Source organism: Vicia villosa, unplaced genomic scaffold, assembly GCF_029867415.1.
Source record: "Vicia villosa cultivar HV-30 ecotype Madison, WI unplaced genomic scaffold, Vvil1.0 ctg.000077F_1_1, whole genome shotgun sequence".
NCBI lineage: Eukaryota > Viridiplantae > Streptophyta > Magnoliopsida > Fabales > Fabaceae > Vicia > Vicia villosa.
Window position 1 is genome coordinate 1,571,058 of NW_026705001.1, and position 27,810 is coordinate 1,598,867.

The 27,810-nt window shown below is 34.5% G+C and overlaps 3 protein-coding genes across 3 annotated transcripts; 1 reads left to right on the plus strand and 2 right to left on the minus strand.

Moving 5' to 3' along the window:
• Positions 1 to 3,877: 3,877 nt before the first annotated feature.
• LOC131623762 (uncharacterized) lies at positions 3,878 to 5,110 on the plus strand. Its single transcript, XM_058894785.1, has one exon. It carries the CDS (start codon positions 3,878 to 3,880, stop codon positions 5,108 to 5,110), a length of 1,233 nt encoding a protein of 410 aa, XP_058750768.1.
• Positions 5,111 to 8,388: 3,278 nt separating this feature from the next.
• LOC131623763 (uncharacterized) lies at positions 8,389 to 12,303 on the minus strand. The gene is made up of 4 exons (XM_058894786.1): positions 12,058 to 12,303; positions 11,092 to 11,286; positions 9,342 to 10,287; positions 8,389 to 9,170 (listed from the first exon to the last, which is right to left on the minus strand). Exons 1-4 carry the CDS (start codon positions 12,301 to 12,303, stop codon positions 8,389 to 8,391), a joined length of 2,169 nt encoding a protein of 722 aa, XP_058750769.1.
• Positions 12,304 to 18,395: 6,092 nt separating this feature from the next.
• LOC131623764 (uncharacterized) lies at positions 18,396 to 18,833 on the minus strand. Its single transcript, XM_058894787.1, has one exon. The coding sequence runs from the start codon at positions 18,831 to 18,833 to the stop codon at positions 18,396 to 18,398; it is 438 nt and encodes a 145-aa protein (XP_058750770.1).
• Between the last annotated feature and the right edge of the window lie 8,977 nt (positions 18,834 to 27,810).

The following is a 27,810-nucleotide window of genomic DNA, read 5'->3' on the forward strand; positions in this document are numbered from 1 at the left end:
AAAAATTTAGAATACATTATGTTAAAGAAAAAAAAATTACAAAAAAAAAAAGAAAAAAAAAATAAAGGGGGGGTGTTGTCGCCGGGGGGTGGCGACAACACCTAAAAAATACACATGGGCGCCAGGCCCACTGGCGAATGCCCTTAAAGCCCAGTGTTGTCGCCACCCTCCTGGCGACAACGTGTATTTTTTAGCAAAAAATGGACATTTGGGGAAATATTTTGAAAAGTTGGTTATTTCTGAAATTTTTTTTTAAAAATTTGGATATTCAAAAAAAAAATCCAGATGGCATTGATAAATATTTCATTCTCATCACTCATATCTACAGAAAACAAAAGGAGAGAAATAATGAACATATGATGTTAAAAAACACAAACCTCATATTTATAATCCAAAAAGTAATTTAGATAAAATCTACAAGGAGATACCTATAAATAATAATTATAAATAAAAGAAAAATAAAGGAAATAAAATAATTGGATGGTTAACTTGAAAATGTGGGTTAAACAAATTTTAAAATAAATAAAATCAATAAAATAGCAAAACAATATGAATTAAAAATAAAAGAAATGAATTGGTTACTTAAAAATTGAATCAAATAAAATAAAAAGTTAATTGAATTAAAATAATATTTAATAAATAAATGTTCAGTAACATGGAAAATATAATAATAAATAATTAAATGGATAGCTATCTTTAAAAAATATGGGTTAAAAGGAAAAAAACAAAGAAAAAAAATAAAAGAGAAAAAAATACGAATTGAAAATAAAATAAATGAAATGCTTAAATAATTGAAATTAAATGGGTTGTTATTTTTAAAAAACTTGGGTTGTTATGTTTAGAAAATATGGGTTAAAGGAAAATTAAAAATAAAGAAAATAATTAAAAGAGAAAAAATAGAAATTAAAAATAAAATAAAAGGAAAAATTAAATAATTGAAATGAAATGGGTAGTTATGTTTAAAAAACACGGGTTAGATAAAAAATTTAAATAATAAAATAAATAAGAGAAGTTAAAATAATATTTAATAAATAATAAATAAATGTTTATGTAAAATAGAAAAAAATAATAAATAATTAAATGGATAGTCATCTTATTAAAAAATGGGTTAATGGAAAATAAAAACAAAGAAAATAAATAAAAGAGAAAAAGATATAAATTAAAAATAAAATAAATGGAATAGTTAAATAATTGAAATTAAATGGGTAGTTATTTTAAAAAAACGTGAGTACTTATGTTCATAAAACACGGGTTAAAGGAAAATTAAAAACAAAGAAAATAATTAAAATAGAAAAAATAGGAATTAAAAATAAAATAAAAATAATAATTAAATAATTGAAATGAAATGGGCAGTTATCTTTAAAAAATACGGGTTAAGAAAAATATTTAAAATAATAAAATAAATAAAAGAGCAAAGAATATGAATTAAAAATAAAGAAATGGGTTGTTAATTTTAAAATATGGGTAAGGTTGATTGAGTCAAAATAATGTTTTGCAAAATATTAAATAAATGATAGTAAAGGAACTCTTAGTAATTAAATAAAAATAACAGAAATAAATGAGTACTATTTTTAATGGAACTAAAAATAATAACAATAATAATCAATCCCTAATTTTAGTAAAATCAAAATTACACCTATAATAATTTAAAATTTGTCACAGTCTTGCAAAATTAACAAAATATAAAAGGAAGTTGATAAATTAATATAAGTTTAGTGGTAGTGGCCGGTAGATAGAGTAATGAAGATGTTATATGCAGGTTACAAGTTACTAATAAGAAACAATAGTTAACAATAGTAATAAGAACACTGTTTTGAAAATATGGTAATGCAACAAAAGTAGCAAGATGAACAATGCTAATATTAGTATAGGATGGGGCACTAACATATGACTACTACCACAAAGGCACTTACATATCACTTGAACTATTTTTATACCAATATTTAAGAGTTAGTGAGGATGGTAAAATAATAACAATAATAATCAATCACTAATTTTAGTAAAACAAAATTACACCTATAATACTTTAAAATTTGTCATAAACTTGGAATATTAACAAAATATATATAAAAGGAAGTTGATAAATTATTATAAGTTTAGTGGTGGTGGCTGGTAGATAGAGTAATGAAGATGTTATATGCAGGTTGCAAGTTACTATTAAGAAACAATAGTAATAAGAACACTGTCTTGAGAATATGGTAATGCAACAAAAGTAGCAAGATGAACGATGTTAATATTAGTGTAGGACGAGACACTAACATATGACTACTACCACAAAGACACTTGCATATCACTTGAACTATTTTTATACCAATATTTGAGAGTTAATGGGGATGATAAAATTGATTTAGTGGTTGATAGAGACAGGAGGATATGAGGAAAGTGGGAGGACGTTTCAAAATGATGGTATTGAATGTATCATGGTTTACTAAATAATAATAAAATATAATTTTTTTATATAATAATAATAGTAATAATTTTCATAATAATATTTACAAAATAAATAACAAAATAAAATAATATGAGTATAAAAGAATATTTAATCTAAAATTTTAAATAAATTAATAAAGAAATAAATATAAATTAGAATCATGAAATTACAAAATTAACCTCAATTTTAGCTCCAAAATTATGAAGAGACTTAACAACTTTAATTAATAAGATTTTTCTTTCTTATAAATATCATTTTGTTTTTATTAGTAAATAAAAATAAATTAAATATTTAAGAAGGAATTAAAAATAATATATTATTGAAGAATAAAATTATTAATGAGGAAAAATGTATTGTTTTTTAAGTAAACAAAATAATATATTATTTAAAGGTAAATCATTAATTATGTATGAATTTAATAACTATGGATGCAAAATTATAATTATGGTTATGAAAATCACTCTCTTAAGTTAGTTTAATTAATATAATTAACAATTTTGTTAGTAGTTTCTTTTTATTTATTATTAATCTAGAAAAGCAGATTATTATCATTTTATTATCTATCATTTGATATCTTTTTATTGGTAAATTCTTTGGTATCTATAAAGTTAAGTTGTGTATACGTGTAAATTATATTAAAAATATAATTTAATTCAAAATAAAATAAAAACGTGACAAAGAAATGAATCATAGTGTTTGATTGGTTGAGAGTATCAGTATCCAACTAATCTCAAGGATACCGGAGTATTCACTTTTTTTATTTATATTATTATTAGTATTTATTATTATTGGTGGTTAAAAAATATATGAATCAATTATATTACATGATATTAATGTTAATTGTAATTATTAAAAATGGAACAATCACCTGAAGAATATAATAATTACAATTATATAACTTGACATTAGTAGTAAAGCAATTGATTTCTGACATACTTAGACACAGAGCCCATGTGATAGAAAATGTAAAAAAGCAACAAAAACAACAAAAACAACAAAAACAGACAAAGTGGGGCGCTGGGCTAGTGGTGATGGACCGGATCAAGGAATCTAAGGCCAAACGAAATTTGCATTGTGAGAACCCTAGAAAATCAAGTGGCTGCTTCATACATGCATATGATCTTGGAAAAAGTTCACTTTATTGAACAATTGATAGCTAAGTTCTGGTGGGGAGCGAAAGAGGGAGAGAGGAAAATCCACTGGCTTAATTGGGATAAAATGGCTAGAGCAAAGGGGATGGGTGGTATGGGATTCCGCGGTATCGGCGAGTTTAATATGAGTTTGCTGGGCAAGCAATAGTGGCGGCTTCTGACTGGTGGTAACATTCTGGTTGCAAAAGTTTTTAAAGGTCGATACTACCCGAAGTGTTCGTTAGAGGAAAGTAAGTTGGGGTTTGCTCCTAGTTACGCTTGGAGGAGTGTGTTGAGTGCTCGAGAGGTTGTGCAGATGGGGTCCCGTTGGAGAACAGGTAACGGGGAGTCTGTTACGATTTTGAAAGATAGATGGATCCCGGGTAACGCTGGTTTTACGGTAAAGGGGAGAGTGTCGGGTCTTGCTGAGGATGCAAATGTGAGTGCATTGATTGATAGAGATTTTGGAACTTGGAAGAGGGATCTTATTTTCTCCTGTTTTGCTGATGAGGATGCTGCCCAAATTGTTAACATCCCTCTTGCTGTTAATAATGTGCCAGATAAGGTGATTTGGAACTATGAAAAAGATGGTGAATTCTCTGTCTGCTCCGCTTATCATATTTATTTGCAGGTGAAGGACTCTCTTTTGCCAGGCCCGTCTTCTGCTCCAAACTCTAAGGTTTGGAAGGCAATTTGGAAAGCTCTGGTAAACCCGCGAATTCGTAACTTCCTGTGGAGATTGGCAAAGAACATCCTACCTACCAAGGACAATCTGAGTAGGAGAGGGACGATCTTGGATACCTTGTGCCCGTTTTGTGCTGCAGCCCCTGAAACGGCCCAACACTTATTCTGTCAGTGCCCCTTTGCCCAACAAACTTTCTTCTCATCTATCCTTAGCTTTAGAACTGAACCCAGGCTTGATGTTAGAGACTGGTTATTTAGTATGTTGTACTGTGGTGATGTCTTCAGCACTCAATTGTTGGCAACCTTGTTGTATCGTATTTGGATGGCGCGAAATCTCTTGATTTTTAAAAATCAGTTGGCTGATCCGGTGACAGTGGCCCACGAGGCACTTAACTGTGTTTCAGATGATAATAAGTCCTTGCTTGTTCCGCCTTCCAATAATCTTTCTATGCAAGAGAAGTATAGCCCAAAGAATGTCCACATTCTCAAAGTTGATGCGGGAGTTTTCTCTCCGAACTCAATTGCTTTTGGTTGCGTTCTCAAAGCCCCAGATGGTGGTGTTATTCTATCGGCATGCAGGAAGGAGTCTTTGAATACAGACCCGTTGACGGCAGAAATGTTGGCTATTCGCTGGAGTATCCGTTTGGCGTTGGACCTAAAGATTGAAAGATTGGTGGTGCAGTCAGATTGCCTCAATGTTGTAAATTGTGTTAACTCTGTTGCGGTGTTTGCTACAATCGAACCAGTCGCTGAAGATGTTAGATGTTTATTGAGTCATTTTCTTTTTGCTTCTCTTATGTACGTGGGCCGTAAGTTTAATACTGAAGCCCATAGTTTGGTTGGTGCTGGAAATATCCTAGGCTAAAAAACGTGGATTGGGGCTATCCCATCCCAAAACTCTATTGTAACTGCTGTTGCTTCTGCTTAATAGAAACTTTGTTCGCATAAAAAAAATACAAATTAACAAACCAATTAAAAAGCAGAATCTGGAAAAGCAATCAACAAAATCACGATTCTCTCTCCTCAACTTTTATTTTCTCATTATTCTCTCTTTCTCCACTCGGTTACGCTAACTTCCTCCCTCTTCCAACTCTACTTTTATCCTCATGGCAAAAACGATCCTCTCATCTCTCAATCTCAGCATAACAACAAACAACAACAATCCATGGCCAAAAAAAAACAACCGTTCATGATTTTTTCCCATCTTCCAACCGATAACATCAGGGATATCTTCTTTGTCCTCAACTCTAAACTCAAATCTGAAACAACAACAACACACTTAAATCCTCACAGGAGTAGCTCTCGATTCAGTTTTGAAAATAACAACACTCGGTTTCTCACTGTATTCCCTCAAATGGTGCTCTCTCTATTTACTCAACAAAAATCTCAACAACCACAACAACAACATGACTTAGTTTATAAATCTTAGAAGTTTTGAATCCATACACTTCAAGCTATACAAAGATATGAAAGAGACAAAAGATTGACGGATGAACTCAGGGAATTCGGATCATGAATAACACAAATGTATTTACGTGTGTGCATGAATAACACAAATGTATTTACGTGTGAATGAATGTGTATCAATCGATATCTAACAAAATGAAAACAAAATCACTTTACTGATAATCTAACAAAAGGTGCTCCTCTACAATTGAGATTATCCATTTTAAAAACTATAGTTTTACTATTAACTAGTAACAAATCCGTGCGTTCGCACGGGTTCTGATACGGGACGCGCATTTGTTTCAGATGTATATTTTTTAATAGAAAAAATCTGGTTACCCGTAAAAAATAATAATTGAATGTATAGTTAATAAAAAATATTTTGATCGGTAACTTCATGTCCCATTAATAATTAATATTGTGATCAATAACTTCATGTTTCCGTGTACAAATATTAGTTTGATCAATAACTTCATGTACTCGTGTACCTTAAAAAATATTTTGATCAGTAACTTTATTACTCGTTAATAATCAATATTTTGATCAGTAATTTCATGTCCCGTTAATAATCAATATTTTAATCAATAACTTTATGTTCCGTGTACAAAAGGTTTAGTCAAACATAATCTTATTTTTCATCATATTTTATACACTAAAATTAACTTAAAAGTATTATTAATTTTATTTTAGAAGCATAAATTTTCTTATATATTACTTTATTTATATATATATATATATATATATATATATATATATATATATATATATATATATATATATATATATATATATATATATATATATATATATTAAATTTACATATCTCATATCAATTTCAATCAATTTTTTTACTTGCCTTTTTTACTTGACTTTTTTGACTTTTTTATATGCAGTATTTTGATTTAATTAATTGATTATAAGCCTCAGAAGTCTATTTGTCTTTCCAATACAACTACTTGATCTACTACTATCAATTTGTCAGAAAATTTTAAAAACACCATTTTTCTATACATTTTTTCATGTCAATTCTCTCACAATTCACATCTCTCATTTACATCTTTCTCCTACTTTCTCTTGTCAATATCTCAAAAATTTCTTCAAATACCCCCTCTTCTCTTTTACAGTAAATCCTTTAATTTTCTCAATCACCTTCTTCTTCTATAAATATACATAAAATTTGCATTAATTGTGATTCTTAAATTAGAACCTAAAATTGAAAACAATAATATCAAGACACATTAAAATCACAATTATAACTTATTTATATTGGTAAATGTCAACAAAAAAAAAACTCAATAAAAAACTACCTAATCCTAACACAATTGAAAGAGAGAAAGTTAACAAAATTTGAAATTCTGGACTCAGACACGCGATGTCGAACAGGATGTCACGACATTACTATCTGAATATTTTTTAAACAAATGAACAAGAAGTAAACAAACATATAACAACACAAGAAAGTTGTTAACCCAGTTCGGTGCAAACACACCTACATCTGGGGGCTACCAAGCCAGGGAGGAAGTCCACTATAAGTAATATCAATTTAAGGTAATACAGTTCAAGATTACTCCTTTCACTTAATATCTACCCAATGCAACTTCAACCTAATATTACTTAGATCAGAGATTCCACTCACTCCCCCTCAATCACAGCAGTGATGAATAACGCTCAATGAATATGGATAGAAGACACACTTCAAAGACACAGCTTGTTCTTGCTTAAAAGCTTCAATCAAGTACAATGGTACTCTTGCTTAAAAGCTTCAAGTACTTCTTACAACTCAAACAAAAACACCTAGACCAAGACAATCATCATGATGATTGTTTGGCTTACAAGAAAGCTAGAACGCAAAAACTTAAACACGAAGAACTCTTAAAGCTTCTCAATACAAAAACCCTAATCCGGTCTGCAGCTTCTTCATAATATATATAGCCTTCAGAAAACGCAGCAGCTGGGCCTTGGATCCGAATTAGTTTTAAACCTAATAAAACTAATTTCCACAAATCAAGGAACCTAAAATAAGAGCAATTAAAGACGTCCTTGAACAGATCAAAATCCAATATTTCCAAGTAAAGCGCATAGGATCTTAACAGATCACATAACCATAATTAGTAACAGAATAAGACGTAACAGCTACGAATGTCATGACATCGGCCTTGACATCAGGTAAAGGCCTGCATAAGTAAAACTTCACAACAGTAGAATGCATGTCATGACACCAGTTTTGACATGATAAAATCACAATGAGTTTTACCAAAAATTACAGCCAATCACACAACATCTACAAACTCCCCCTTTGGCAAATTTTTGGCTAAAACACGAATAAATGTAACCATATAATATTAGAGCATACACAGCAGCCAACAACACCAAGAATACAGAAAAATAAATTCTGTAGGCAAACAATACAGAAAAATAAATTCTGTAGGAAAACAACAGCCAGCTTGATTAATCACCAGAAATCCAGAAAACATCTATTTAATCATCTGTTACAGAATACCACTTATCATTGTCAAGGAGAACCAGAAAACATCCAAAATATCAGAAAACAACAAAAAAACCAAAATATCCAACAACCAATATCCAACAAAAATAACCAACAACCAAAATATCCATCACCCCCCCCCCCCCTTTTTAGCCACAAAAGGAGCCAAACACAAACAGAAGATCAGCATGAAAGAAACACCAGAAGAAGAGCTAATTGTCAGAACCATCAGTCTCTTCATCACTAGAGCCACTAATCTCTTCATCACTAGAGCCACTAGTCTCTTCATCAGCATCACTACTCTCAGTATCTTCAGTACCCTCACCATCCTCGGCCTCTTCCTCATCACCACTATCAGCACCCTTGTCTTCATCCATATTGTCATCATCGCTTCCACCAGCATGATCATCATCTGTAGACTGCTCAAGACTTTGAATGAGCTTTTCAAGCTTCATCTTCCTGTTGTCCAACTCCTTACAAGTCTCTTTCAGCTCAGCAATGAGAAAGGTTTTGTTCACAGACTTGCTGGGTTGTGATGTCCCAGCAGATGTTATGTCATCTGACCTTTGGAGCAGCTTATAGTGAAATGACAAAGCACTCTCCCTCTTACATACAAAATCTTTAGCTTTCAGAATTCCAGGGTGTTGCTTGAGGATTATCCCACATATCAGGGATGGAAAAGCAATGGGTAGCTTGGTAGCAGAAGTACCAACATGCCTCATAGTTTGATCAAATATGTAGGTCCCATAGTCAAATTTTGTCTTGGTTCCCACAACATATATGAATCTACCTAGGCCAACAGCAATGGTAGAAGTGTGATTGGTAGGCACCCAGTTTGCAGCACCAATTTTGTGCAGCAAGGCATACCTGACATTCAAAAGACTAGCAGACAATTTACTCTTTATGGGCCATTTCTTAACCTTACCACCAGTGATAACTTTGCATACTTCATTGTCAGTTACTTCAAGCTCAGGTTGAGCCTCAGCATCTCTACCTAGATAGAGGTTGATAACAGTAGGGGAAAAATCTATACATTTTCTTCTAACATACACCTTATGAAAATCCTCAGTTCTTCCATCAGCACAATCTTAAGACAAATTCACTATAAATTCCTTCACGAGCATTTCATAGCATTTAGAAAAATGAGTAACAGTTTTAAGCAAACCTGCAGATTTGATGAGCTTCATGACCTCTTGACATTCCAGAGCATCATTTGCAAGTTCTCTTTCCATAGCCAGCCTTCTTTGATAAACAAACTTCCACTGGATAGCATTTGAAGCATAGTGCAGATAAATGTTGTCCAAGGGAACATCATGGACCTTTGTGGAGGATTTTGTGACAGAAATCTTCTTCTTTGAAGGGATGTCAGGGACATCACTTAGGACATTGTCTTCGGAGATAGCAGAGACCTTCTTGATCTTTACTTTGGTGGCATTCTTTAGAGGAGCAACCTTTGTCTTGGGAGGATGTTGATCATCAGCCTGCTTTCCCCTTCGAGCCTTGACTCTGTTGGAAATGCTGGAGATGAGGTCATCATCAGCAATGTCAATAGGATCATCAAGATTATCCAGATCCACCACATCATTTGTATTGTCAGTAGGGCGAGTAGCCTTCTCTTTAGGAGAAGTAGCAGTGACCTCTTCAGCTTTCTCTGTTTCAAGAATCTCCGCATCTTTATCTTCAGATGCTTCAACATCTTTAGCATCAGAGCCTTCAACATTGTTGGTTTCAGATGTCTCAACATCAACATGATCCTTGCTAGCATCAACCTGATTATCTTTGTTGTTCTCAGGAGCAGGAGCTTGGGCTAAAGGGACAGATATTCCTTCTACCTTGTGACCTTCATTCAAGATTCTTGTGACAAGGCCTGCGATTGCATTGTGGACATAAGCAGTCCCTTCTTTATCCCTAGCAGAGAACGTTTCTGGAATAGACCCACCAGTTGATTTTCTTGCATGCATCTTTCTTGGTATACTACCAACAGGATCAATGGCTGGGACCGAGTTCAATGGCACAACATCCAGTACAAAATCCTGATCACCTACCATATTTGGTGCCCTAGAGTCGGATGCAGTTTCAGAGCGAGGAGTAGTGTTCTTTGAGGGAGAGGTCTGAGACATGTTGAGAGTGAATGGAATGATGGAGAGAGGTTTGTGAATGCAGCGAATCAGAGAGGTAGCGTGAATGCCGAAAATAGGTTTTGTGGGAATGGGAACCGTTTGGAGAAGGTGTAAAAGAGGGGGAAAATACACTTTAATATGTAATGATAACAAATATTTGGAGAGAAGGATACTGTTGGCCCCACACCCGGTTAATTGCTATAATTCTTCACAAAGACAAATGCCTAGCTTACTTCTCAAATTTTCAAATTGATTAGCATCCAAAGCTTTTGTGAAAATATCAGCCAGTTGGAGATTAGTAGCAACATGTTCCAAGGCAATTACTTTATCTTCAACAAGATCTCTTATAAAGTGATGCCTAATATCAATGTGCTTGGTCCTGCTATGCTGGATAGGATTCTTTGAGATGTTAATGGCACTTAGGTTGTCACAATATAATGTCATGACATCTTGTGTGACATTATATTCTGTTAGCATTTGTTTCATCCAAACAAGCTGAGAACAGCTACTTCCTGCTGCAATGTATTCTGCCTCTGCAGTAGATAGGGATACACAATTTTGTTTCTTACTGAACCATGAGATGAGGTTATTTCCCAAGAAGAAACATCCTCCTGAAGTACTTTTTCTGTCATCAGCACTTCCAGCCCAGTCTGCATCACAATATCCAGTGAGAATTAGTTCACACCCATGAGAGTAGAGCATGCCATACTCACAAGTACCATTCACATATTTCAGAATCCTCTTGACTTGATTTATGTGACTGATCTTGGGTTCTGCTTGATATCTGGCACACACCCCAACAGCAAAAGCAATATCAGGCCTACTAGCTGTGAGATACAGCAGGCTTCCTATCATGCTTCTATACAAGCTTTGATCAACATTTGTGCCCTTTTCATCTTTGGACAATTTTAAATGAGTAGGTGCAGGTGTTATTTTGTGACTAGCATTCTCCATCCCAAATTTTTTGACAATGTTTTTGGCATACTTGCTCTGAGAGAGAAAAATTGAGTCTTCCATCTGTTTAACTTGCAGACCAAGAAAGTAAGTTAATTCTCCCACTAGACTCATTTCAAATTCTGATTGCATCTGGTCAACAAAATGTTTAATCATCGTGTCTAACATCCCACCAAACACAATATCATCCACATAGATTTGAGCAATCAGGATCTTTCCTCCTTCATCTTTAACAAAGAGAGTTTTATCTATCCCTCCTTTCCTGTAACCATTACTAGTAAGAAACTCAGTTAGTCTCTCATACCAAGCTCTAGGGGCTTGTTTCAGCCCATAAAGAGCTTTTCTTAGTTTGTACACATGATCAGGATGGTTTGGATCAGCAAAGCCTTTAGGTTGTTCCACATAGACTTCCTCACTCAAGTAACCATTTAAGAAAGCACTCTTCACATCCATCTGGTATAGTTTGAATTTCAGAATGCAAGCAACTCCTAACAACAATCTAATTGACTCAAGTCTAGCAACAGGAGCAAAAGTTTCATCAAAGTCAATTCCTTCAACTTGAGTGTATCCTTGAGCAACTAGCCTTGCTTTGTTTCTGATTATAGTTCCCAGTTCATCTGACTTATTCTTGTAAACCCATTTAGTTCCAATGACATTTGTATCTTTAGGTCTTGGAACCAGCTCCCATACTTCATTCCTTTCAAACTGGCCTAATTCTTCTTGCATAGCATTAATCCAAAACTCATCTGTCAAAGCTTCCTTAACATTCTTGGGTTCAATTTTTGATACAAAACAGGAGTTTGAGACCTGTTCTCTTGACCTTGTAACAACTCCACTGTTGGGATCTCCTATAATAAGTTCACTAGGATGATCTTTTTGAGCTCTTATAGATGGTCCTTTGTTAGAGGGTTCAGCTTCAGCTTTTGCAATAGTGGGGCTGCAATCATCTTCTTTCTTAGATTCTTCAGCTGCGTGTTCCCAGAATGTTCCAACATCATATGTGACATCTGCTTGTTTGTGTTCATCATCAACCACCACATTTATGGATTCCATGATTATCCTCGTTCTTGAGTTGAAAACTCTATAGGCTCTGCTGTTTGTAGAGTATCCAAGAAAAATCCCTTCATCACTCTTGGAATCCATCTTCCTTCTGTGATCTCTATCAGCAAGAATGTAACACTTACTACCAAACACATGGAAGTATTTGACAGTGGGTTTTCTTCCCTTCCAGATCTCATACAGAGTGGTAGAGGTTCCTTTCCTTAAGGTAACTCTATTATGAACATAACAGGCAGTATTCATGGCTTCAGCCCAGAAATAAATAGGGAGTTTCTTAGCATGAATCATAGCTCTGGCTGATTCTTGAATGGTTCTGTTTTTCCTTTCAACAACCCCATTTTGCTATGGAGTAATAGGAGATGAAAACTCATGGTGTATACCTTCAGAGGAGCAAAAATCAGCAAATTTTTGATTCTCAAATTCCTTTCCATGATCACTTCTGATTCTCACAACATCATTTTCCTTTTCCCTTTGAATTCTTTGACACAGGTCTTTGAAAACATCAAACACATCTGACTTTTCTCTAATGAAGTTTATCCAAGTGTATCTGGAGTAATCGTCCATAACCACATAAGCATATTTCTTTCCTCCAAGACTTTCCATTTGCACAGGTCCCATCAGGTCCATGTGAAGTAGTTCTAGAACCCTGGAAGTAGTCAGATGTCTAACCTTTGGATGTGACATCCTGGTTTGTTTTCCTACCTGACATTCACCACAAATTCTTCCTTCATCAATTTGTAACTTGGGAATTCCTCTCACAGCTTCCATAGAAATAATCTTTTTCATACCTCTTAGATGAAGGTGACCAAGTTTTTGATGCCACAACTTTGCTTCTTCTTCTTTAGAACATACAGTTGAGTAGTTAGATTCATGAGAGACCCACAAGTAACAGTTATCTTTGGATCTGACTCCCCTCATTACTACATTCTTTCCTTTATCAGTGACCACACACTCAGTTTTAGTGAAGTTAACTTGGTATCCTTGGTCACAAAGTTGATTAATACTTATGAGATTAGCAGTCAAGCTTTTGACCAACAAGACACCTTCCAGATTTGGAACTCCTGAGCAGTCTAGTTTTCCAACCCCTTTGATTTATCCTTTAGCTCCATCACCAAAGGTTACATAGCTAGTAGAATGGTTTTTGATATCTACTAATCGATTCTTGATTCCAGTCATGTGTCTGGAGCATCCACTGTCAAAATACCAATCTTCTTTGGCTGATACTCTAAGAGATGTATGAGCTATTAAGGCCATATTTTTAGGTGTCCACTGTTGCTTCTTGATGGGCATGATCTGCTTGGGTCTGTAGTATGGACCTTGGTCTGGGTAACCATATAATCTGAAACAGAAGGGCTTAATATGTCCAAATCTACCACAGTAATGACATCTCCATCTTTGAAATTTCTTCTTCATTCTACTTTTGTCATGATGTTGAGTCACATGTTGTGACATCGGGTTTAACATCTTGGATTCTGGTTTAGTATTACTGCTAGCTTGAGGATGTTTCATAGCACCAACAAATCCTATACCAGACATATCTCCTGAACTCTTTCCAATCTGTAGAATCTCTTCCAACATATCAGAACCACTGTTTAGCATTTTGACAGATTTTGACATCTGATCAAGTTTGGATGTTAGCATGGTAACTTCACTGTTTAGACCAGATATAGTTTCACGAAGCCCTGTGTTATCTGCCTCCAACTGAACTATGTATTTCTTCTGCTTTTCACCTTGTTGACAGACTTCGGCACTTCTGATACATAGCTTTCTGTAGGATGCTGCCAATTCCTCAAAGGTTAACTCATCTTCGCTAGAATCTTCATCAGAGACACAAACACCAGTAAGGGTTGTGACATGTTTGGCAAATTCTTCTTCACCATCACTCTCAGAATCTTCATCAGACCAGGAGACTGACAGTCCTTTCTTTTGTTTCTTGAGATAAGTGGGACATTCAGCTCTAATATGTCCATATCCTTCACATCCATGACACTGAATTCCTTTGCTTTGATTGTACTTCTCTTCGGGTTTAACCTTTCTGCTAGAATCATAGGATCTGTTAGTGTCGGAAGGAATGTTCTTGACATTTGGTCTTGACTTCTGATCCATTCTTCTTATAATCTTGTTAAATTGTCTTCCAAGCATGGCTATAGATTCAGTTAGATTTTCTTCTCTACCTTCCTCTTCTTCTTCTTGAGAGTTGGACTCAAAAGCTAGGCTTTTATTTTTCTTTTCAGTATTGTCACTGATTCCCATCTCAAAGGTTTGAAGGGATCCAATTAATTCTTCTACCTTCATCTTGCTGATATCCTGTGCTTCTTCTATAGCTGTGACTTTCATATCAAATCTCTTAGGCAAGGATCTAAGGATCTTTCTCACCAGCTTTTCATCTGACATTTTTTCTCCTAAAGCTCCTGAGGTATTAGCAATTTCAAGTATATTCATGTGGAACTCTTGAATACTTTCATCATCTTTCATCCTTAGATTCTCAAACTTGGTAGTTAGCAACTGAAGTCTTGACATTTTAACTTTGGAAGTGCCTTCATGAGTAGTTCTGAGGGTATCCCAAACATCTTTGGCTAGTTCACAATGGTGTACTAGTCTGAATATATTCCTATCAATTCCATTGAATAGAGCATTTAAAGCTTTAGATTTGTCAAGAGCCAGCTCCTCCTCATCTTTGCTCCAATTTTCCTCAGGTGTGAGGGATGACTTGCCATCCTTATCAATAGTGACAGGATATTCCCATCCTTTGTTTGCAGCTCTCCATGCTTTACTATCCAAGGATTTCAGAAAAGCCACCATACGAGGTTTCCAATAATCATAATTAGATCCATCCAGAATGGGTGGTCTGTTCACAAATCCACCACCTTCCTTGTCCATAGTACCAGAAAATGTTGTCCCTAGATCTCACCCAGTAAGAAAAACAGGCAGGGTGTCTGCTCTGATGCCAATTGAAATTCTGGACTCAGACACGCGATGTCGAACAGGATGTCACGACATTACTATCTGAATATTTTTTAAACAAATGAACAAGAAGTAAACAAACATATAACAACACAAGAAAGTTGTTAACCCAGTTCGGTGCAAACACACCTACATCTGGGGGCTACCAAGCCAGGGAGGAAGTCCACTATAAGTAATATCAATTTAAGGTAATACAGTTCAAGATTACTCCTTTCACTTAATATCTACCCAATGCAACTTCAACCTAATATTACTTAGATCAGAGATTCCACTCACTCCCCCTCAATCACAGCAGTGATGAATAACGCTCAATGAATATGGATAGAAGACACACTTCAAAGACACAGCTTGATCTTGCTTAAAAGCTTCAATCAAGTACAATGGTACTCTTGCTTAAAAGCTTCAAGTACTTCTTACAACTCAAACAAAAACACCTAGACCAAGACAATCATCATGATGATTGTTTGGCTTACAAGAAAGCTAGAACGCAAAAACTTAAACACGAAGAACTCTTAAAGCTTCTCAATACAAAAACCCTAATCCGGTCTGCAGCTTCTTCATAATATATATAGCCTTCAGAAAACGCAGCAGCTGGGCCTTGGATCCGAATTAGTTTTAAACCTAATAAAACTAATTTCCACAAATCAAGGAACCTAAAATAAGAGCAATTAAAGACGTCCTTGAACAGATCAAAATCCAATATTTCCAAGTAAAGCGCATAGGATCTTAACAGATCACATAACCATAATTAGTAACAGAATAAGACGTAACAGCTACGAATGTCATGACATCGGCCTTGACATCAGGTAAAGGCCTGCATAAGTAAAACTTCACAACAGTAGAATGCATGTCATGACACCAGTTTTGACATGATAAAATCACAATGAGTTTTACCAAAAATTACAGTCAATCAACAACATCTACAAAATTAATAGGCGAAAAAAAGTTTTTGAGTTTCTAAAATAAAATTAGTCAAAAATTAAAAGATTTGATTAAATTATTAGTCTTAAACATTATTCTATTTCAGAATAAAAATATTTAATTTAATTTTTTAAAAAAATAAGAGATATTAGAGAACAATCTTTTATTTATCTTAAAAGTAAAATAAGAGATATTAAAAAATAAAAGTGTAGTTTTAAAAAAAATTAAATTAATTTCTAATAACTTTTCTTATTAAAAAAGAAATGTATTGAATATTAAAATTTCCTGTCAAAAAAATGATCTACTATGTCTTTTCAAATTAGTAACATGTGAAACATTTGATAAAGTTGTTGAAAAAATAAATAAAAGAAAGAGAAGTTGCGGAAGCTATCCACGTGGTAGAATGAGAAAACAACAGGGAAAATGAGTAATTTCCACAACACTTAATTTTCTTATATGATAGATTCACATCTCTCATTTACTTCTTTCTCCTACTTTCTCTTGTCAATATCTCAAAAATTTCTTCAAATACCCCTCTTCTCTTTTACAGTAAATCCTTTAATTTTCTCAACCACCTTCTTCTTCTATAAATATACATAAAATTTGCATTAATTGTGATTCTTAAATTAGAACCTAAAATTGCAAACAATAATATCAAGACACATTAAAATCACAATTATAAGTTATTTATATTGGTAAATGTCAACAAAAAAAACTCAATCAAAAACTACCTAATCCTAACACAATTGGAAGAGAGAAAGTTAACAAAATTAATAGGCGAAAAAAAAGTTTTTGAGTTTCTAAAATAAAATTAGTCAAAAATTAAAAGATTTGATTAAATTATTAGTCTTAAACATTATTCTATTTCAGAATAAAAATATTTAATTTAATTTTTTTAAAAAAATAAGAGATATTAGAGAACAATCTTTTATTTATCTTAAAAGTAAAATAAGAGATATTAAAAAATAAAAGTGTAGTTTTAAAAAAAAATTAAACTAATTTCTAATAACTTTTCTTATTAAAAAAGAAATGTATTGAATATTAAAATTTTCTGTCAAAAAAATGATCTACTATGTCTTTTCAAATTAGTAACATGTGAAACATTTGATAAAGTTGTTGAAAAAATAAACAAAAGAAAGAGAAGATGGGGAAGCTATCCGCGTGGCAGAATGAGAAAACAGCAGGACAAATGAGTAATTTCCACAACACTTAATTTTCTTATATGATAGATATGACAATTCAAACAACAAGAATACCTTTACGATTGGAAGTAGTGCTTAGGAATCGGAAAGGTTTTGATTGTTTACAAGCAAAATTAATTTTTTTTTTTTATATTTTCAAGAAACTTGAACTTTTCCAAGCTATGACATAAAAGCCGGGCTATGGAAATGTTTATTACAAGCTATGACATAAAAGCTGGGCTATGGAAATGTTTGGTATGCAGTAAATAAATTAAGGGTTAATAGTAATTCTCCCCCCTCTAATGTTAGCGAATTTTGCTTTCTCCCCCTCCCTACCTTTAGGCAACGGTTTTTTCAAAAAAACCGTTACCAAAACCTGCCTTTGGCAACAGTAGGGGGTAAACCGAAACACGCTCATATTACAGGGGGCTAAACTACTATTAACCCATAAATTAATAAGAGGAGGGTTATATTTACTCCAAGAGTAAGTTATCAACACTTACTCCACATCTTGACCATTAATTCTTCTCAATCTAATGGTTAAAATTAATGAGTATTGATTTTCTCTCTCCATATTTAATTTGTCATTAATTTTTATGATAAATGATTTTTATGAAAATCTATTTAAAATAGCTTCAAAATTAAGTGATTTTTTGAAATTTTAATATTCAAAAAAGTTTCAATAAGAAAATGAAATACCTAAAATAACATTTTAAGAATAATTATTCAAACCAGATTTTCATTCGAGGCTTTTCTGAAAATTTTCTTTGTAATTTTTTTTTTACATAAAATTATGTAACACTATAAAAATCATTTAAATAAAAAAGACAAAACAAACGGTCCCTTTACCTATTGATTTTTATTGTAGGCGAAGAAATTAAATAAAATTTATAGGCTTAAATGCACTTTTGGTCCCCCTATTTTGACATTTTTAACTTTTTTTTAAACAAAAAGAGGCTTCATTAATAAAAGGAAAATATTACAAAAGGAGACAAGGACAACAATCAACAACAAGGCCCATTAATTACAAAGCCTAAGTCTAGGAATGCCTTGTTTGTCAAGCAAAAAGTCCTTGGGTAGATCATGATGTATATTATCAAACCAATTGAAAGTCTTGGTTTTGTACCATATGTTAGCCAATAAGTCAGCACAAAAATTGGCCTCCCGAAAAGTGTGTGAAATTAAGAAATCAATTTGAAGAGTAAAAGCACAACAATAGCGCCAACGAGACTTGATGTACCAAGGGACGATATTCGTATTTGAAAACGCCTTAACCACCAAAATGCAGTCAGTTTCGATCCAAAGTTTGATCCAACCTCTTTCCATTGCCAATTCTATAGCCATGATAGCCGCTAGAAGCTCAGCAACAACAAAATTTCCTTCATGAATATAGGCATAAAAGCTTCCCAAATGACCGGATTTGTCATCTTTAAAAATGCCACCACAAGAACTTGTCATATGGGAACCATTTGCAAGGCCGTCAACGTTACATTTAATCCATCCTACAGGTGGAGGAGACCAAAACACTTCCAAACACGCTTAGGTGGCCTAGAATTCACAGTTATGTCAAAAGCTTTAAGGACAAGAAAGCTCTTCATATCAGAATTGGAAGTCTTTGTTTTAGAACTCCCTGCAAGCTTAACCTGAGACATAATAGCAGCCTTTAGACTTTCCCACGCTATAGACTTATCCTCAAATCTAGCCAAATTCCTAAACTTCCAAATATGATAGAACAAGTAAGTGAAGCAAGATGAAATAGTACGCTTGGCTTGAGGAGACCAATTCTCGGTCAGAATTGCCATACAGATATAAATTGAATACAAATGAGGGTAGTTAATCTTATTTGACAACCAATTTCAAAGCTGACTGGAAAAAGTGCATTCAAAGAAAACATGTTGAGCAGTTTCAGAATCTTTCCTGCACAAGGAACACATAAAAGGAAGGGAGCATCCACGAGATTTCAGGTTATCATCAGAGGGGAGTTTGTTATAAAAATATCTCCAAACTAGTAAAGAATGAGAGGAAGGAATGCCACTGTCCCAAGGAAAGAAGGACAAGGTAGCAGACACCAAAGGCTTAAGAATAAATTCATAAGCTACTTTGATAAATAACATGCCATCAACAGCTTTGGTCCAAACAAAAGAGTCAACATTGTCGACCAACATAGGAAAAACCTTGCTTATGAGATGCATCAGGCCAGGGAAGGCAGCAAGAATGTTAGCAGGGATTTGCCAGGCTCCATCAATTAACCAATTACAAACTTTGGTGGTAAGGTGACCATGATAGATTTGAGGAATGTTGTATTTCTGGACCAGAGGTTCTCCCAGCCAATTGTCCAACCAAAAATTTACCTTAGTGCCTTTTCCTATAATCCATTGACAGTTGTGTACATGGCCTTAAAATTGCCCCAAAGAGAAGATTTGATAGAGTATGTGATGATGCCTTTGTTCCTTTTAACTCTAGCAGCCAGAACCTGTGCCTAATGGCAAGCCTCACCCATAAAGCTCCATCACAGATGCAAATTAGTTGCTTCATTAAACACTCTTAAAGACTTGATAGCAAGACCTCCTTCTTTAATGCCCTTGCAACAGGTTTTCCATTTCACAGTCACCAATTTTCTTTTGTCTATGTCCCCACTCCAAATAAAGTTTCTCATCCACCTTTCCATTTCTTTGATAATGCTATTTGGCCAGCAGTAGATGGAAATGCAATGCACAAACATGCTAAGAATAACAGCTTTAACTAGTTGAACTCTTCCAGCCATGGTGAGGAGGTGAGCTTTCCAAGCAGCCAGCTTTAATCTAACTCTATCTGCAAAAATTTGAAAATGGATAACCTTAGGTTTGCCTATAAATATTGGAACCCCGAGATAAAGAAAGGGAGGGGTGGCCATTTTGAATCCTACAATATCAACAAGACTTTTATGCCTAGTATTAGACATCCCTCCAGCATAAATGAGAGACTTAGATTTGTTACAAAACTGTCCAGAGAAAGAGGCATAAGCATCAAGAAAAGTAGATATGGTATTTAAAGACTTATGATCACCTCTACAAAAAATCATCACATCATCAGCAAACATGGTATGAGACTCAATAAAACAAGTACTGGAAGCTTTCACAAGATTAATTTTATCATTTTGAACAAGCCTAGTAAGACCTCTGCTTAGAACTTCCCATGCTAGACAAAAAAGCAAGGGAGACAAGGGATCACCTTGTCTAACTCCATTTGAGCACCTAAAATAACTAGCTTGCTTTCCATTTATGCCAATGGACAAGGTGGCAGGGTGTAATATGACAGAAATCCATTGACAAAAGGTATTATTAAAATCAAAGCAACTAATAGTTTTAAGGATGAAAGGCCAGCTAATGGTGTCAAAGGCCTTTGATATGTCAATTTTCAAAGCAACATTCCCATTAAAACTCTTATTGTTTAAGAGATTAATAGCCTCAAATGTGAGGCAGATACTATTCCTTATATTCCTACCAGAAATGAACCCATTCTGATGTTTAGAAATTAAAGTGGGAAGAAGGGAAGCAAGCCTGTCAGCAAGAATTTTTTATATGATCTTGAATTTGTAATTGGCCAAGGCAATTAGTCTGTAATATGAGATTGATGCAGCCTCATTGATCTTAGGGATTAGGACAACGGTGTTGGCATTATAATTGTTAGGAAACCATCCCTGCAAGAAGAATTGAAGCACAACATTAATCACATCAGTTTTTATGATTTCCCAGTAATAATGAAAGAATATACCACCAAAGCCATCAGGCCCTGGGGATGAGTCAGCCTTAAGGCTAAACACATCATTCTTTATCTCTTCAGCATTTGGAACCATGGTAAGAATAGCATTGGCCTGATCTGTGACAAGCTTGGGAATGACCTCTTGGATCATATCAATATCCTGCACAACAACATTATTATTAAACAGATTTTGAAAGTGATTTACAGTGTGATTCTCCATAATACTTCTGTCAGTAACAATAGAATCATTGATTTTTAGAGATGATATTTTGTTAGTTTTCCTTCTAATTGTTGCATAAGTGTGGAAAAAATTTGTATTCCTATCCCCTTTAGAATTCCATTGTATCCTGGCCTTTTACTTCCAAAATTCTTCTTCTAAGTTTAAGGCTAAGTCCAAGTTATTTTGAGCAAGAGCTTCCTGAGACTGAAGAGTGTCAGAGTAGCCAGCCTTAGATATTTCCTCTTGCAGCCATTTAAGTTTTCCTTCAGCCTCTAAAACTCTAGCCTTCACATCTCCAAAGCTGAGCTTATTCCAATCCTTAAGTTTGGCCTTGAGGATTCTAAGTTTCCTGTCAAGAATATATAAAAGGCAGCCAACAATGTTAGTGTTCCAAGTTTCTTTAATGAGCCTATGGTAATCATCATCAAGAGTCCACATCTTCATGAACTTGAATTGAGAAACATAACCAATTTTGTCAAAATCACAGGTCAGTAAAATAGGATAATGTTCAGATTTCAGCTTAATGAGAGTATTACACACTACTGAGCTACAGACATCCAGAAAATTTAAGGTGCACACAACTCTATCTAGTCTTTTTTCAGTTAAGTGAGTGCCTTTCCTACCATTGCTCCATGTGAATTGATTTCCAACAGTTGGTAAATGAATGAATTGGTTAGAGTCAGACCAATTAAAGAAATTAGACATAGGAATTTTAGCAGGGATACATCTGCCTTTATATTCCTCATTGCTAATAATGGCATTGAAATCCCCTATGAAGCACCAAGGTGTTCCAGGTGAAGCAACACCAAGTTTGTTCCACAATTGTCTTCTCTGAATGTAGCTTGTGGAGGCATAGATCACAGAGAAGCCAAGGTTAATGTTAGAAACATTGATAGTAAAAGAGATATGTTGGTCATCTTTGAAAACAATTAAAGGATTAATGGAGCTTTTACAAAAACACCAAATGTTGGGTAAAAGATCAGTTCTATAATTAGAATCAAAATATTTCAAATCAAACCTTTGGAGAGATCTTTGAGGGAAATTCTCAAAGTTCATCCATGGCTCAGCAATAAACACAAAGTCAGGAGAATGCTTTTGAATCAGTCTTCTGAGGACAAGCCTCGAAGCTTTATTTGCCACCCCTCTGATGTTCCAGAAAAGGGTCTTCATAATGACATTTTTAACTTTTTAGTTCCCAAACTAAAAAAGCTAACTATTAGGTCCCCCATTTTCAAATATTGTGAATTTTTTATGGTCCCTGGCCATTTGCCAGTTATTTTAATGACATGGCACCCCAAAAATTGACCAGTCACTTGCCATGTCATTAAAATCAATTGAATATTTATTTTTAATTTGTATTTTAATATTTCATTTTTCAGAATCATTTAAATTGAAATAATGATTTTAATAATAACATTAAAATTGATTTTTAATACACCCAGTAAGTGAAAATGCCAAATCTTAATCTTTCCTGCAAATTTACTCTCAAACATGAACCCTAGTGTCCTCCACTACAGGAACATATGAAGATAACTTCCCTCTATATGAGAGTACTCTTCAAATCCAAGTTAATTTGAGGGCTTTTTTTTTCCAGATCTCATATTTGTCTTCAACCACCATTGTTACTGTCTTGCAGCCACTGTTCGTCGTTGTTGTTGCCGTCGTGCAGCCACCATTAATCTTCGTTGATGTTGTTTTCGTGCATCCACTGTTAATCGTCGTTGATGTTGTTATCGTGCAGCCACTGTTAATCGTCGTCGTTGATGCTCATCAAGACAAAAGGAAAGCAAAACCTTATTTATCATTAAGTACAGAATAACAATGGAAGCAAAACCTAATTTATGGCTAAATACCTATGTTGGGGTTTTAGCTTAAATAAGTGCTTGTTCAAAAAAACTCTTTTCACATGTTGGGTATATTAAAAATCAATTTTAATGTTATTATTAAAATCATTATTTCAATTTAAATGATTTTGAAAAATGAAATATTAAAATAAAAATTAAAAATAAATATTCAATTGATTTTAATGACGTGGCAAGTGACTGGTCAACTTTTGGGGTGCCATGTAATTAAAATAACTGACAAATGGCCAGGGACCATAAAAAATTCACGATATTTGAAAATGGGGGACCTAATAGTTGCCTTTATTAGTTTGGGGACTAAAAAGTTAAAAATGTCAAAATAGAGGGACCAAAAGTGCATTTAAGCCAAATTTGTAAATAACTATATAATTTAGGGACATCTTGTTAGAGCACGAGGTTGAAGATGAATATGATGGAAGAGGGAGAGAGAGAGAGAGGGGGAGAGAGAGAGAGAGAGAAATGTAACTAACTTTTACTCAATTGAAAAACGATACATATAATGATTCTATTCATTCTACTTCATTACAAAGTGAAAATGCAATATATACTAAACTCATATTGGGTCAAACTAGTTAAAGATCAACACGAGACTCAAAATAACCTAACAGCAAACACTCTGAATGTGCAATTACACTTTAACACCATCCCTTAATTTACATTCAAAGCTAAAATCAACAACACCAATTCAATTCTTGAAATTAATGAAGTATTCAGTCTTGATATCTTTCGTCAGCACATCTGCAAGTTGCTTTTGGGTGCTACAACGAACAACTTCTAGCACTCGATTTTGGACCTGGTTCCTCAGAAAAATGGAACTTTGTGTCAATGTGCTTGCTTATCACATGCAACATTGGGTTCTTAACAAGGCTTATAGCTGGTTTGTTGTCAATCATCAACTTCACAGGCTTCTTTACCTTGATCTTCAGATCCTACAATAAATTCAACAACTACACAACTTGACATGCAAACAAAGCATGTGCATTGTATTCAGCTTCGCAAGTTGACAACACAACCACTGGTTGCTTCTTGGAGCACCAAGAAATGGGACTTCCTATATACTTGAAAAAATATCCATAAGTACTTCTTCTGTCAACTCTGTCTCCACACCAATAAGAATCTGAATAGCATACCAGTTTTGACTCACATTCAGATCCAAAAGGGAACAAAATTCCAAACTTCAGAGTCCCTTTAATATACCTCAGAATCCTAACTACAGCTTGCTAATGTTATCACTTCGGTTTGTTCATAAACATACTCACCATTCTAATAGTGTAACAAATGTAAGGTCTGGTATTATAGAGATATCTCAGTGAGCCTACCAAGTATTTAAAATTTGTAGCATCTACATCATCACCCTCAGCACAAGAATCCAGCTTGTGATTTGTCTTAGTAGGTGTGACTGCATACTTACAATTAGTCAACTCAAATCTCTTCAGAAGCTTAAATTCATACTTTAGTTGATGTAGAAAAATACCCTTCTCATAGTACAAGACCTCCATCCCTAAAAAGTATACCAACTTTCCTAGGTCAGCCATCTAAAATTCATTCATCGACACCTTTTTGGACTTAACTATCTCATCAGGACAACTCCCTGTCAGCAATGTGTCATCAACATGAAGACGCACCGAAATCATATTTCCTCCAGAAGTATGTTGAACATAAGCACCATATTCAATCTCACATTTCTGAAACACTTTGCTTCTTTAAAAATGAATCAATCTTCATATTCCAAGCTCTAGGAGCCTGTTTCAGTCCATACAATGCTTTATGTAACATGTACACCATCCCTTCCCGATTTTTTCACAAATCCAGAGGGATGTGACAAGTATTCCTCTTCTTGTAATTAACCATTCAGAAATGCAGATTTTACATCCTATTGTATCATAGACCAACTCTTATTAGTAGTTATTGCAATCACCAACCTGATTATTTCATATCTAGCTACATGTGCAGAAACCTCAAAATAATCTAGCCCATGTTTCTGAAGAAAACCTCTAGCTACTAACATTGCTTTATGTTTGTCAATTGATCCATTTGACGCTGATGGCTTTATTCTCTTCTGGAACCTCAATCAAATGCCAAATCTTATTTTTTCCTATAGCCTTAAGTTATTCTTTCATGGCCTTCAGCCAAGCTTTCTTCTTGAGTGCTTCTTATGTATTCACAGGTTCAGAGTATATTAACATGGCACACTGAATGACTTTGCTTTTAGAGTCTATTTCAGTATCGTGTAACATGTAGAACTCTGCAAACCTTATGGGTTTTTGTCTCATTCTTTATGGCCCCTGAACTTGTATTGAATCTTCTACAGAACCTGAAACAATGTCAACTTCTGGACCTCCTCCAAAAACATTACCTTCACAATTACCACCTTCAGATGAATGACTGCTTCTAGAAGCATGATTACTTCCAGAGTCTTGACCACCATATTTTGGACCACCTCTAGAGTCTTGATCACTTCCAGAGTCTCTGTCAGAGTCACCTTCAAAGTTGCCTTTAGACTCTAATTCTCCTTTAGAGGCTTGACCACCAAATTATGGATCATCATCAAAATCTAGATCAGAATCAGATTCACCTTCAAAATCAAAATCATTTTTTGACTCTGACTCGTCTTCATAGTCTCATTCTGACTCTAACTCATTTTCAAAATCTTCAGATTTTGAACCATCTTCAGAAGTTACCTCAGGTGTTAACTAATACTACATTAGTGTTGGATTGAGATTTTATCTAATCCCACACTTTTGACTTATTTACATTGGTGTATCTGTTGACTTCAGCTTCAGAGTTATCTTCTGATTTTGAATCATCTTCAAAATCAGACTTGACTTCAGATTCAGAGTCAAATCTTGACTCTGACTCATATTTAAGGTGTCCTTCAGAATAAAAAAACGTCAACCGCACAAGTTCCTCATCATATTCATAAGCCAACAATAGCACATGTTCATCATCTTAATCTCCTCTAGCCATGTTTGCTTCTTCTGACTTCCTTTCCTTATTTGACCAACTATCCTTAGCAAAGTGGCTAAACCTATTACAACAGTAACACTGAACCATTCTCTTGTCAAGCTTCTCCTTTTCCTTTTGGTGTTTCTTCTCATCAGAGTAAGAGGCTTCTAACTTTTGAGAACCAATATGTTTTTTATTGGGCTTCTGACCAAGACTGCTTCTGGTCCTTCTTGACAAAAGAATCTTTTAGTGCCTGCTCTACCTCTCTTTCAGAGGTTCTCTTAGTCAGACGTAACTCTTGTACTTTTAGACTGCTTTGTAGCTCTTTGATTCTCATGGTGCTTAGATCCTTAGAGTGTTCAATAGCTACAACAATATAATCAAGCTGAGGAGTAAGTGGTCTCAATACCTTCTAAATAATCACTTGTTCTGTGAGTGTTTCTCCACAAGCTTTCATCTCACCAATGATCAGAATCACTTTGGAGATGTACTCATTTACTTCCTCATTGTTCTTCATGTTGAGATTCTCATACTGCTTACACAGAGACAGAAGCTTCGCCTTCTTCACTGATGCGTCACTACAATAACACCGTACAAGTGTGTCCCATGTAGGACTATTTTCGGTCCGGTCCAAATATTTACTCTCATGAGAAATGCAACAAAATAGTAACCGGGTAAACTGAGACCGGACCGAAATAGTGATGGACTTTTTTTTTGGATTGAAATTGGACTAGTACTTTCAGGTACTTATCAGATACTTAGTTTGAACCGGATCAAATTTTATGTTGGTTGTTGTTGACAAGAATTTGGATGAAATTGGATACTTGGCTCAATTCTTTTGTTAGGTATTTGACAAAAAAACTATCCATTCTAAAACCAAGTAACATTTCGGTCGGCCCATTGGTCCGGTTCCATTGGGTCGGATCTCGGATGGATCTCGGGTAAACCGGCCTAAATACAGCCCTAGTCCCACGCAGTCATCGAATCAGAGATATTCTCAAACACATTCACATCCATATACTAATGGATGTAGAACAACACTTTCTGATCCTTCTTCCTAGTATCTCACTGTATGTTTCTTTGCGCTTCAGTTACATCCGCGTCAACCAGTGTGTAACCGTCATTAACGAGATCAAGCACATATTGAGCGCCAAATAACACACACATCTGAATCATCCACTGATTCTAATTCTTTCCATCAAACACCATAAGTTTTGTATTTAAACTACTGTTTCCACCGTTCGTCTTTGATATTGTGCAAGAAATCACTCTAATCTCACCAAACACTCGTGTTACCCGATCACTTGAAATCAATAAATGTGATTCCAATATAATTTCGATCTGCAATTCACATGAATTAAACGAATATGAAATCAACACAATCATAGACAATTCTAACGCCCGGCTAGGCTGGGCAAGTGCCTAGACTCTAGCCCAATTTTCTGTGATTAAAAAAAGCATGAGAGCTATAAATTAGTCGGATTTGGATCCTCTCATGCTTTTTTGGTCATGCCATCTCTCATTTTCCTAATCTAATGGTTAAATATCACACCAAGTGAAAACAATAGGACAAATGAAAGAGAGAGAAACTTGAATCAATGATTGAGATTGAAGCATGATAGAAACATGAGAGAAAGAGCATGAGAGGATCCAAATCCAAATTAGT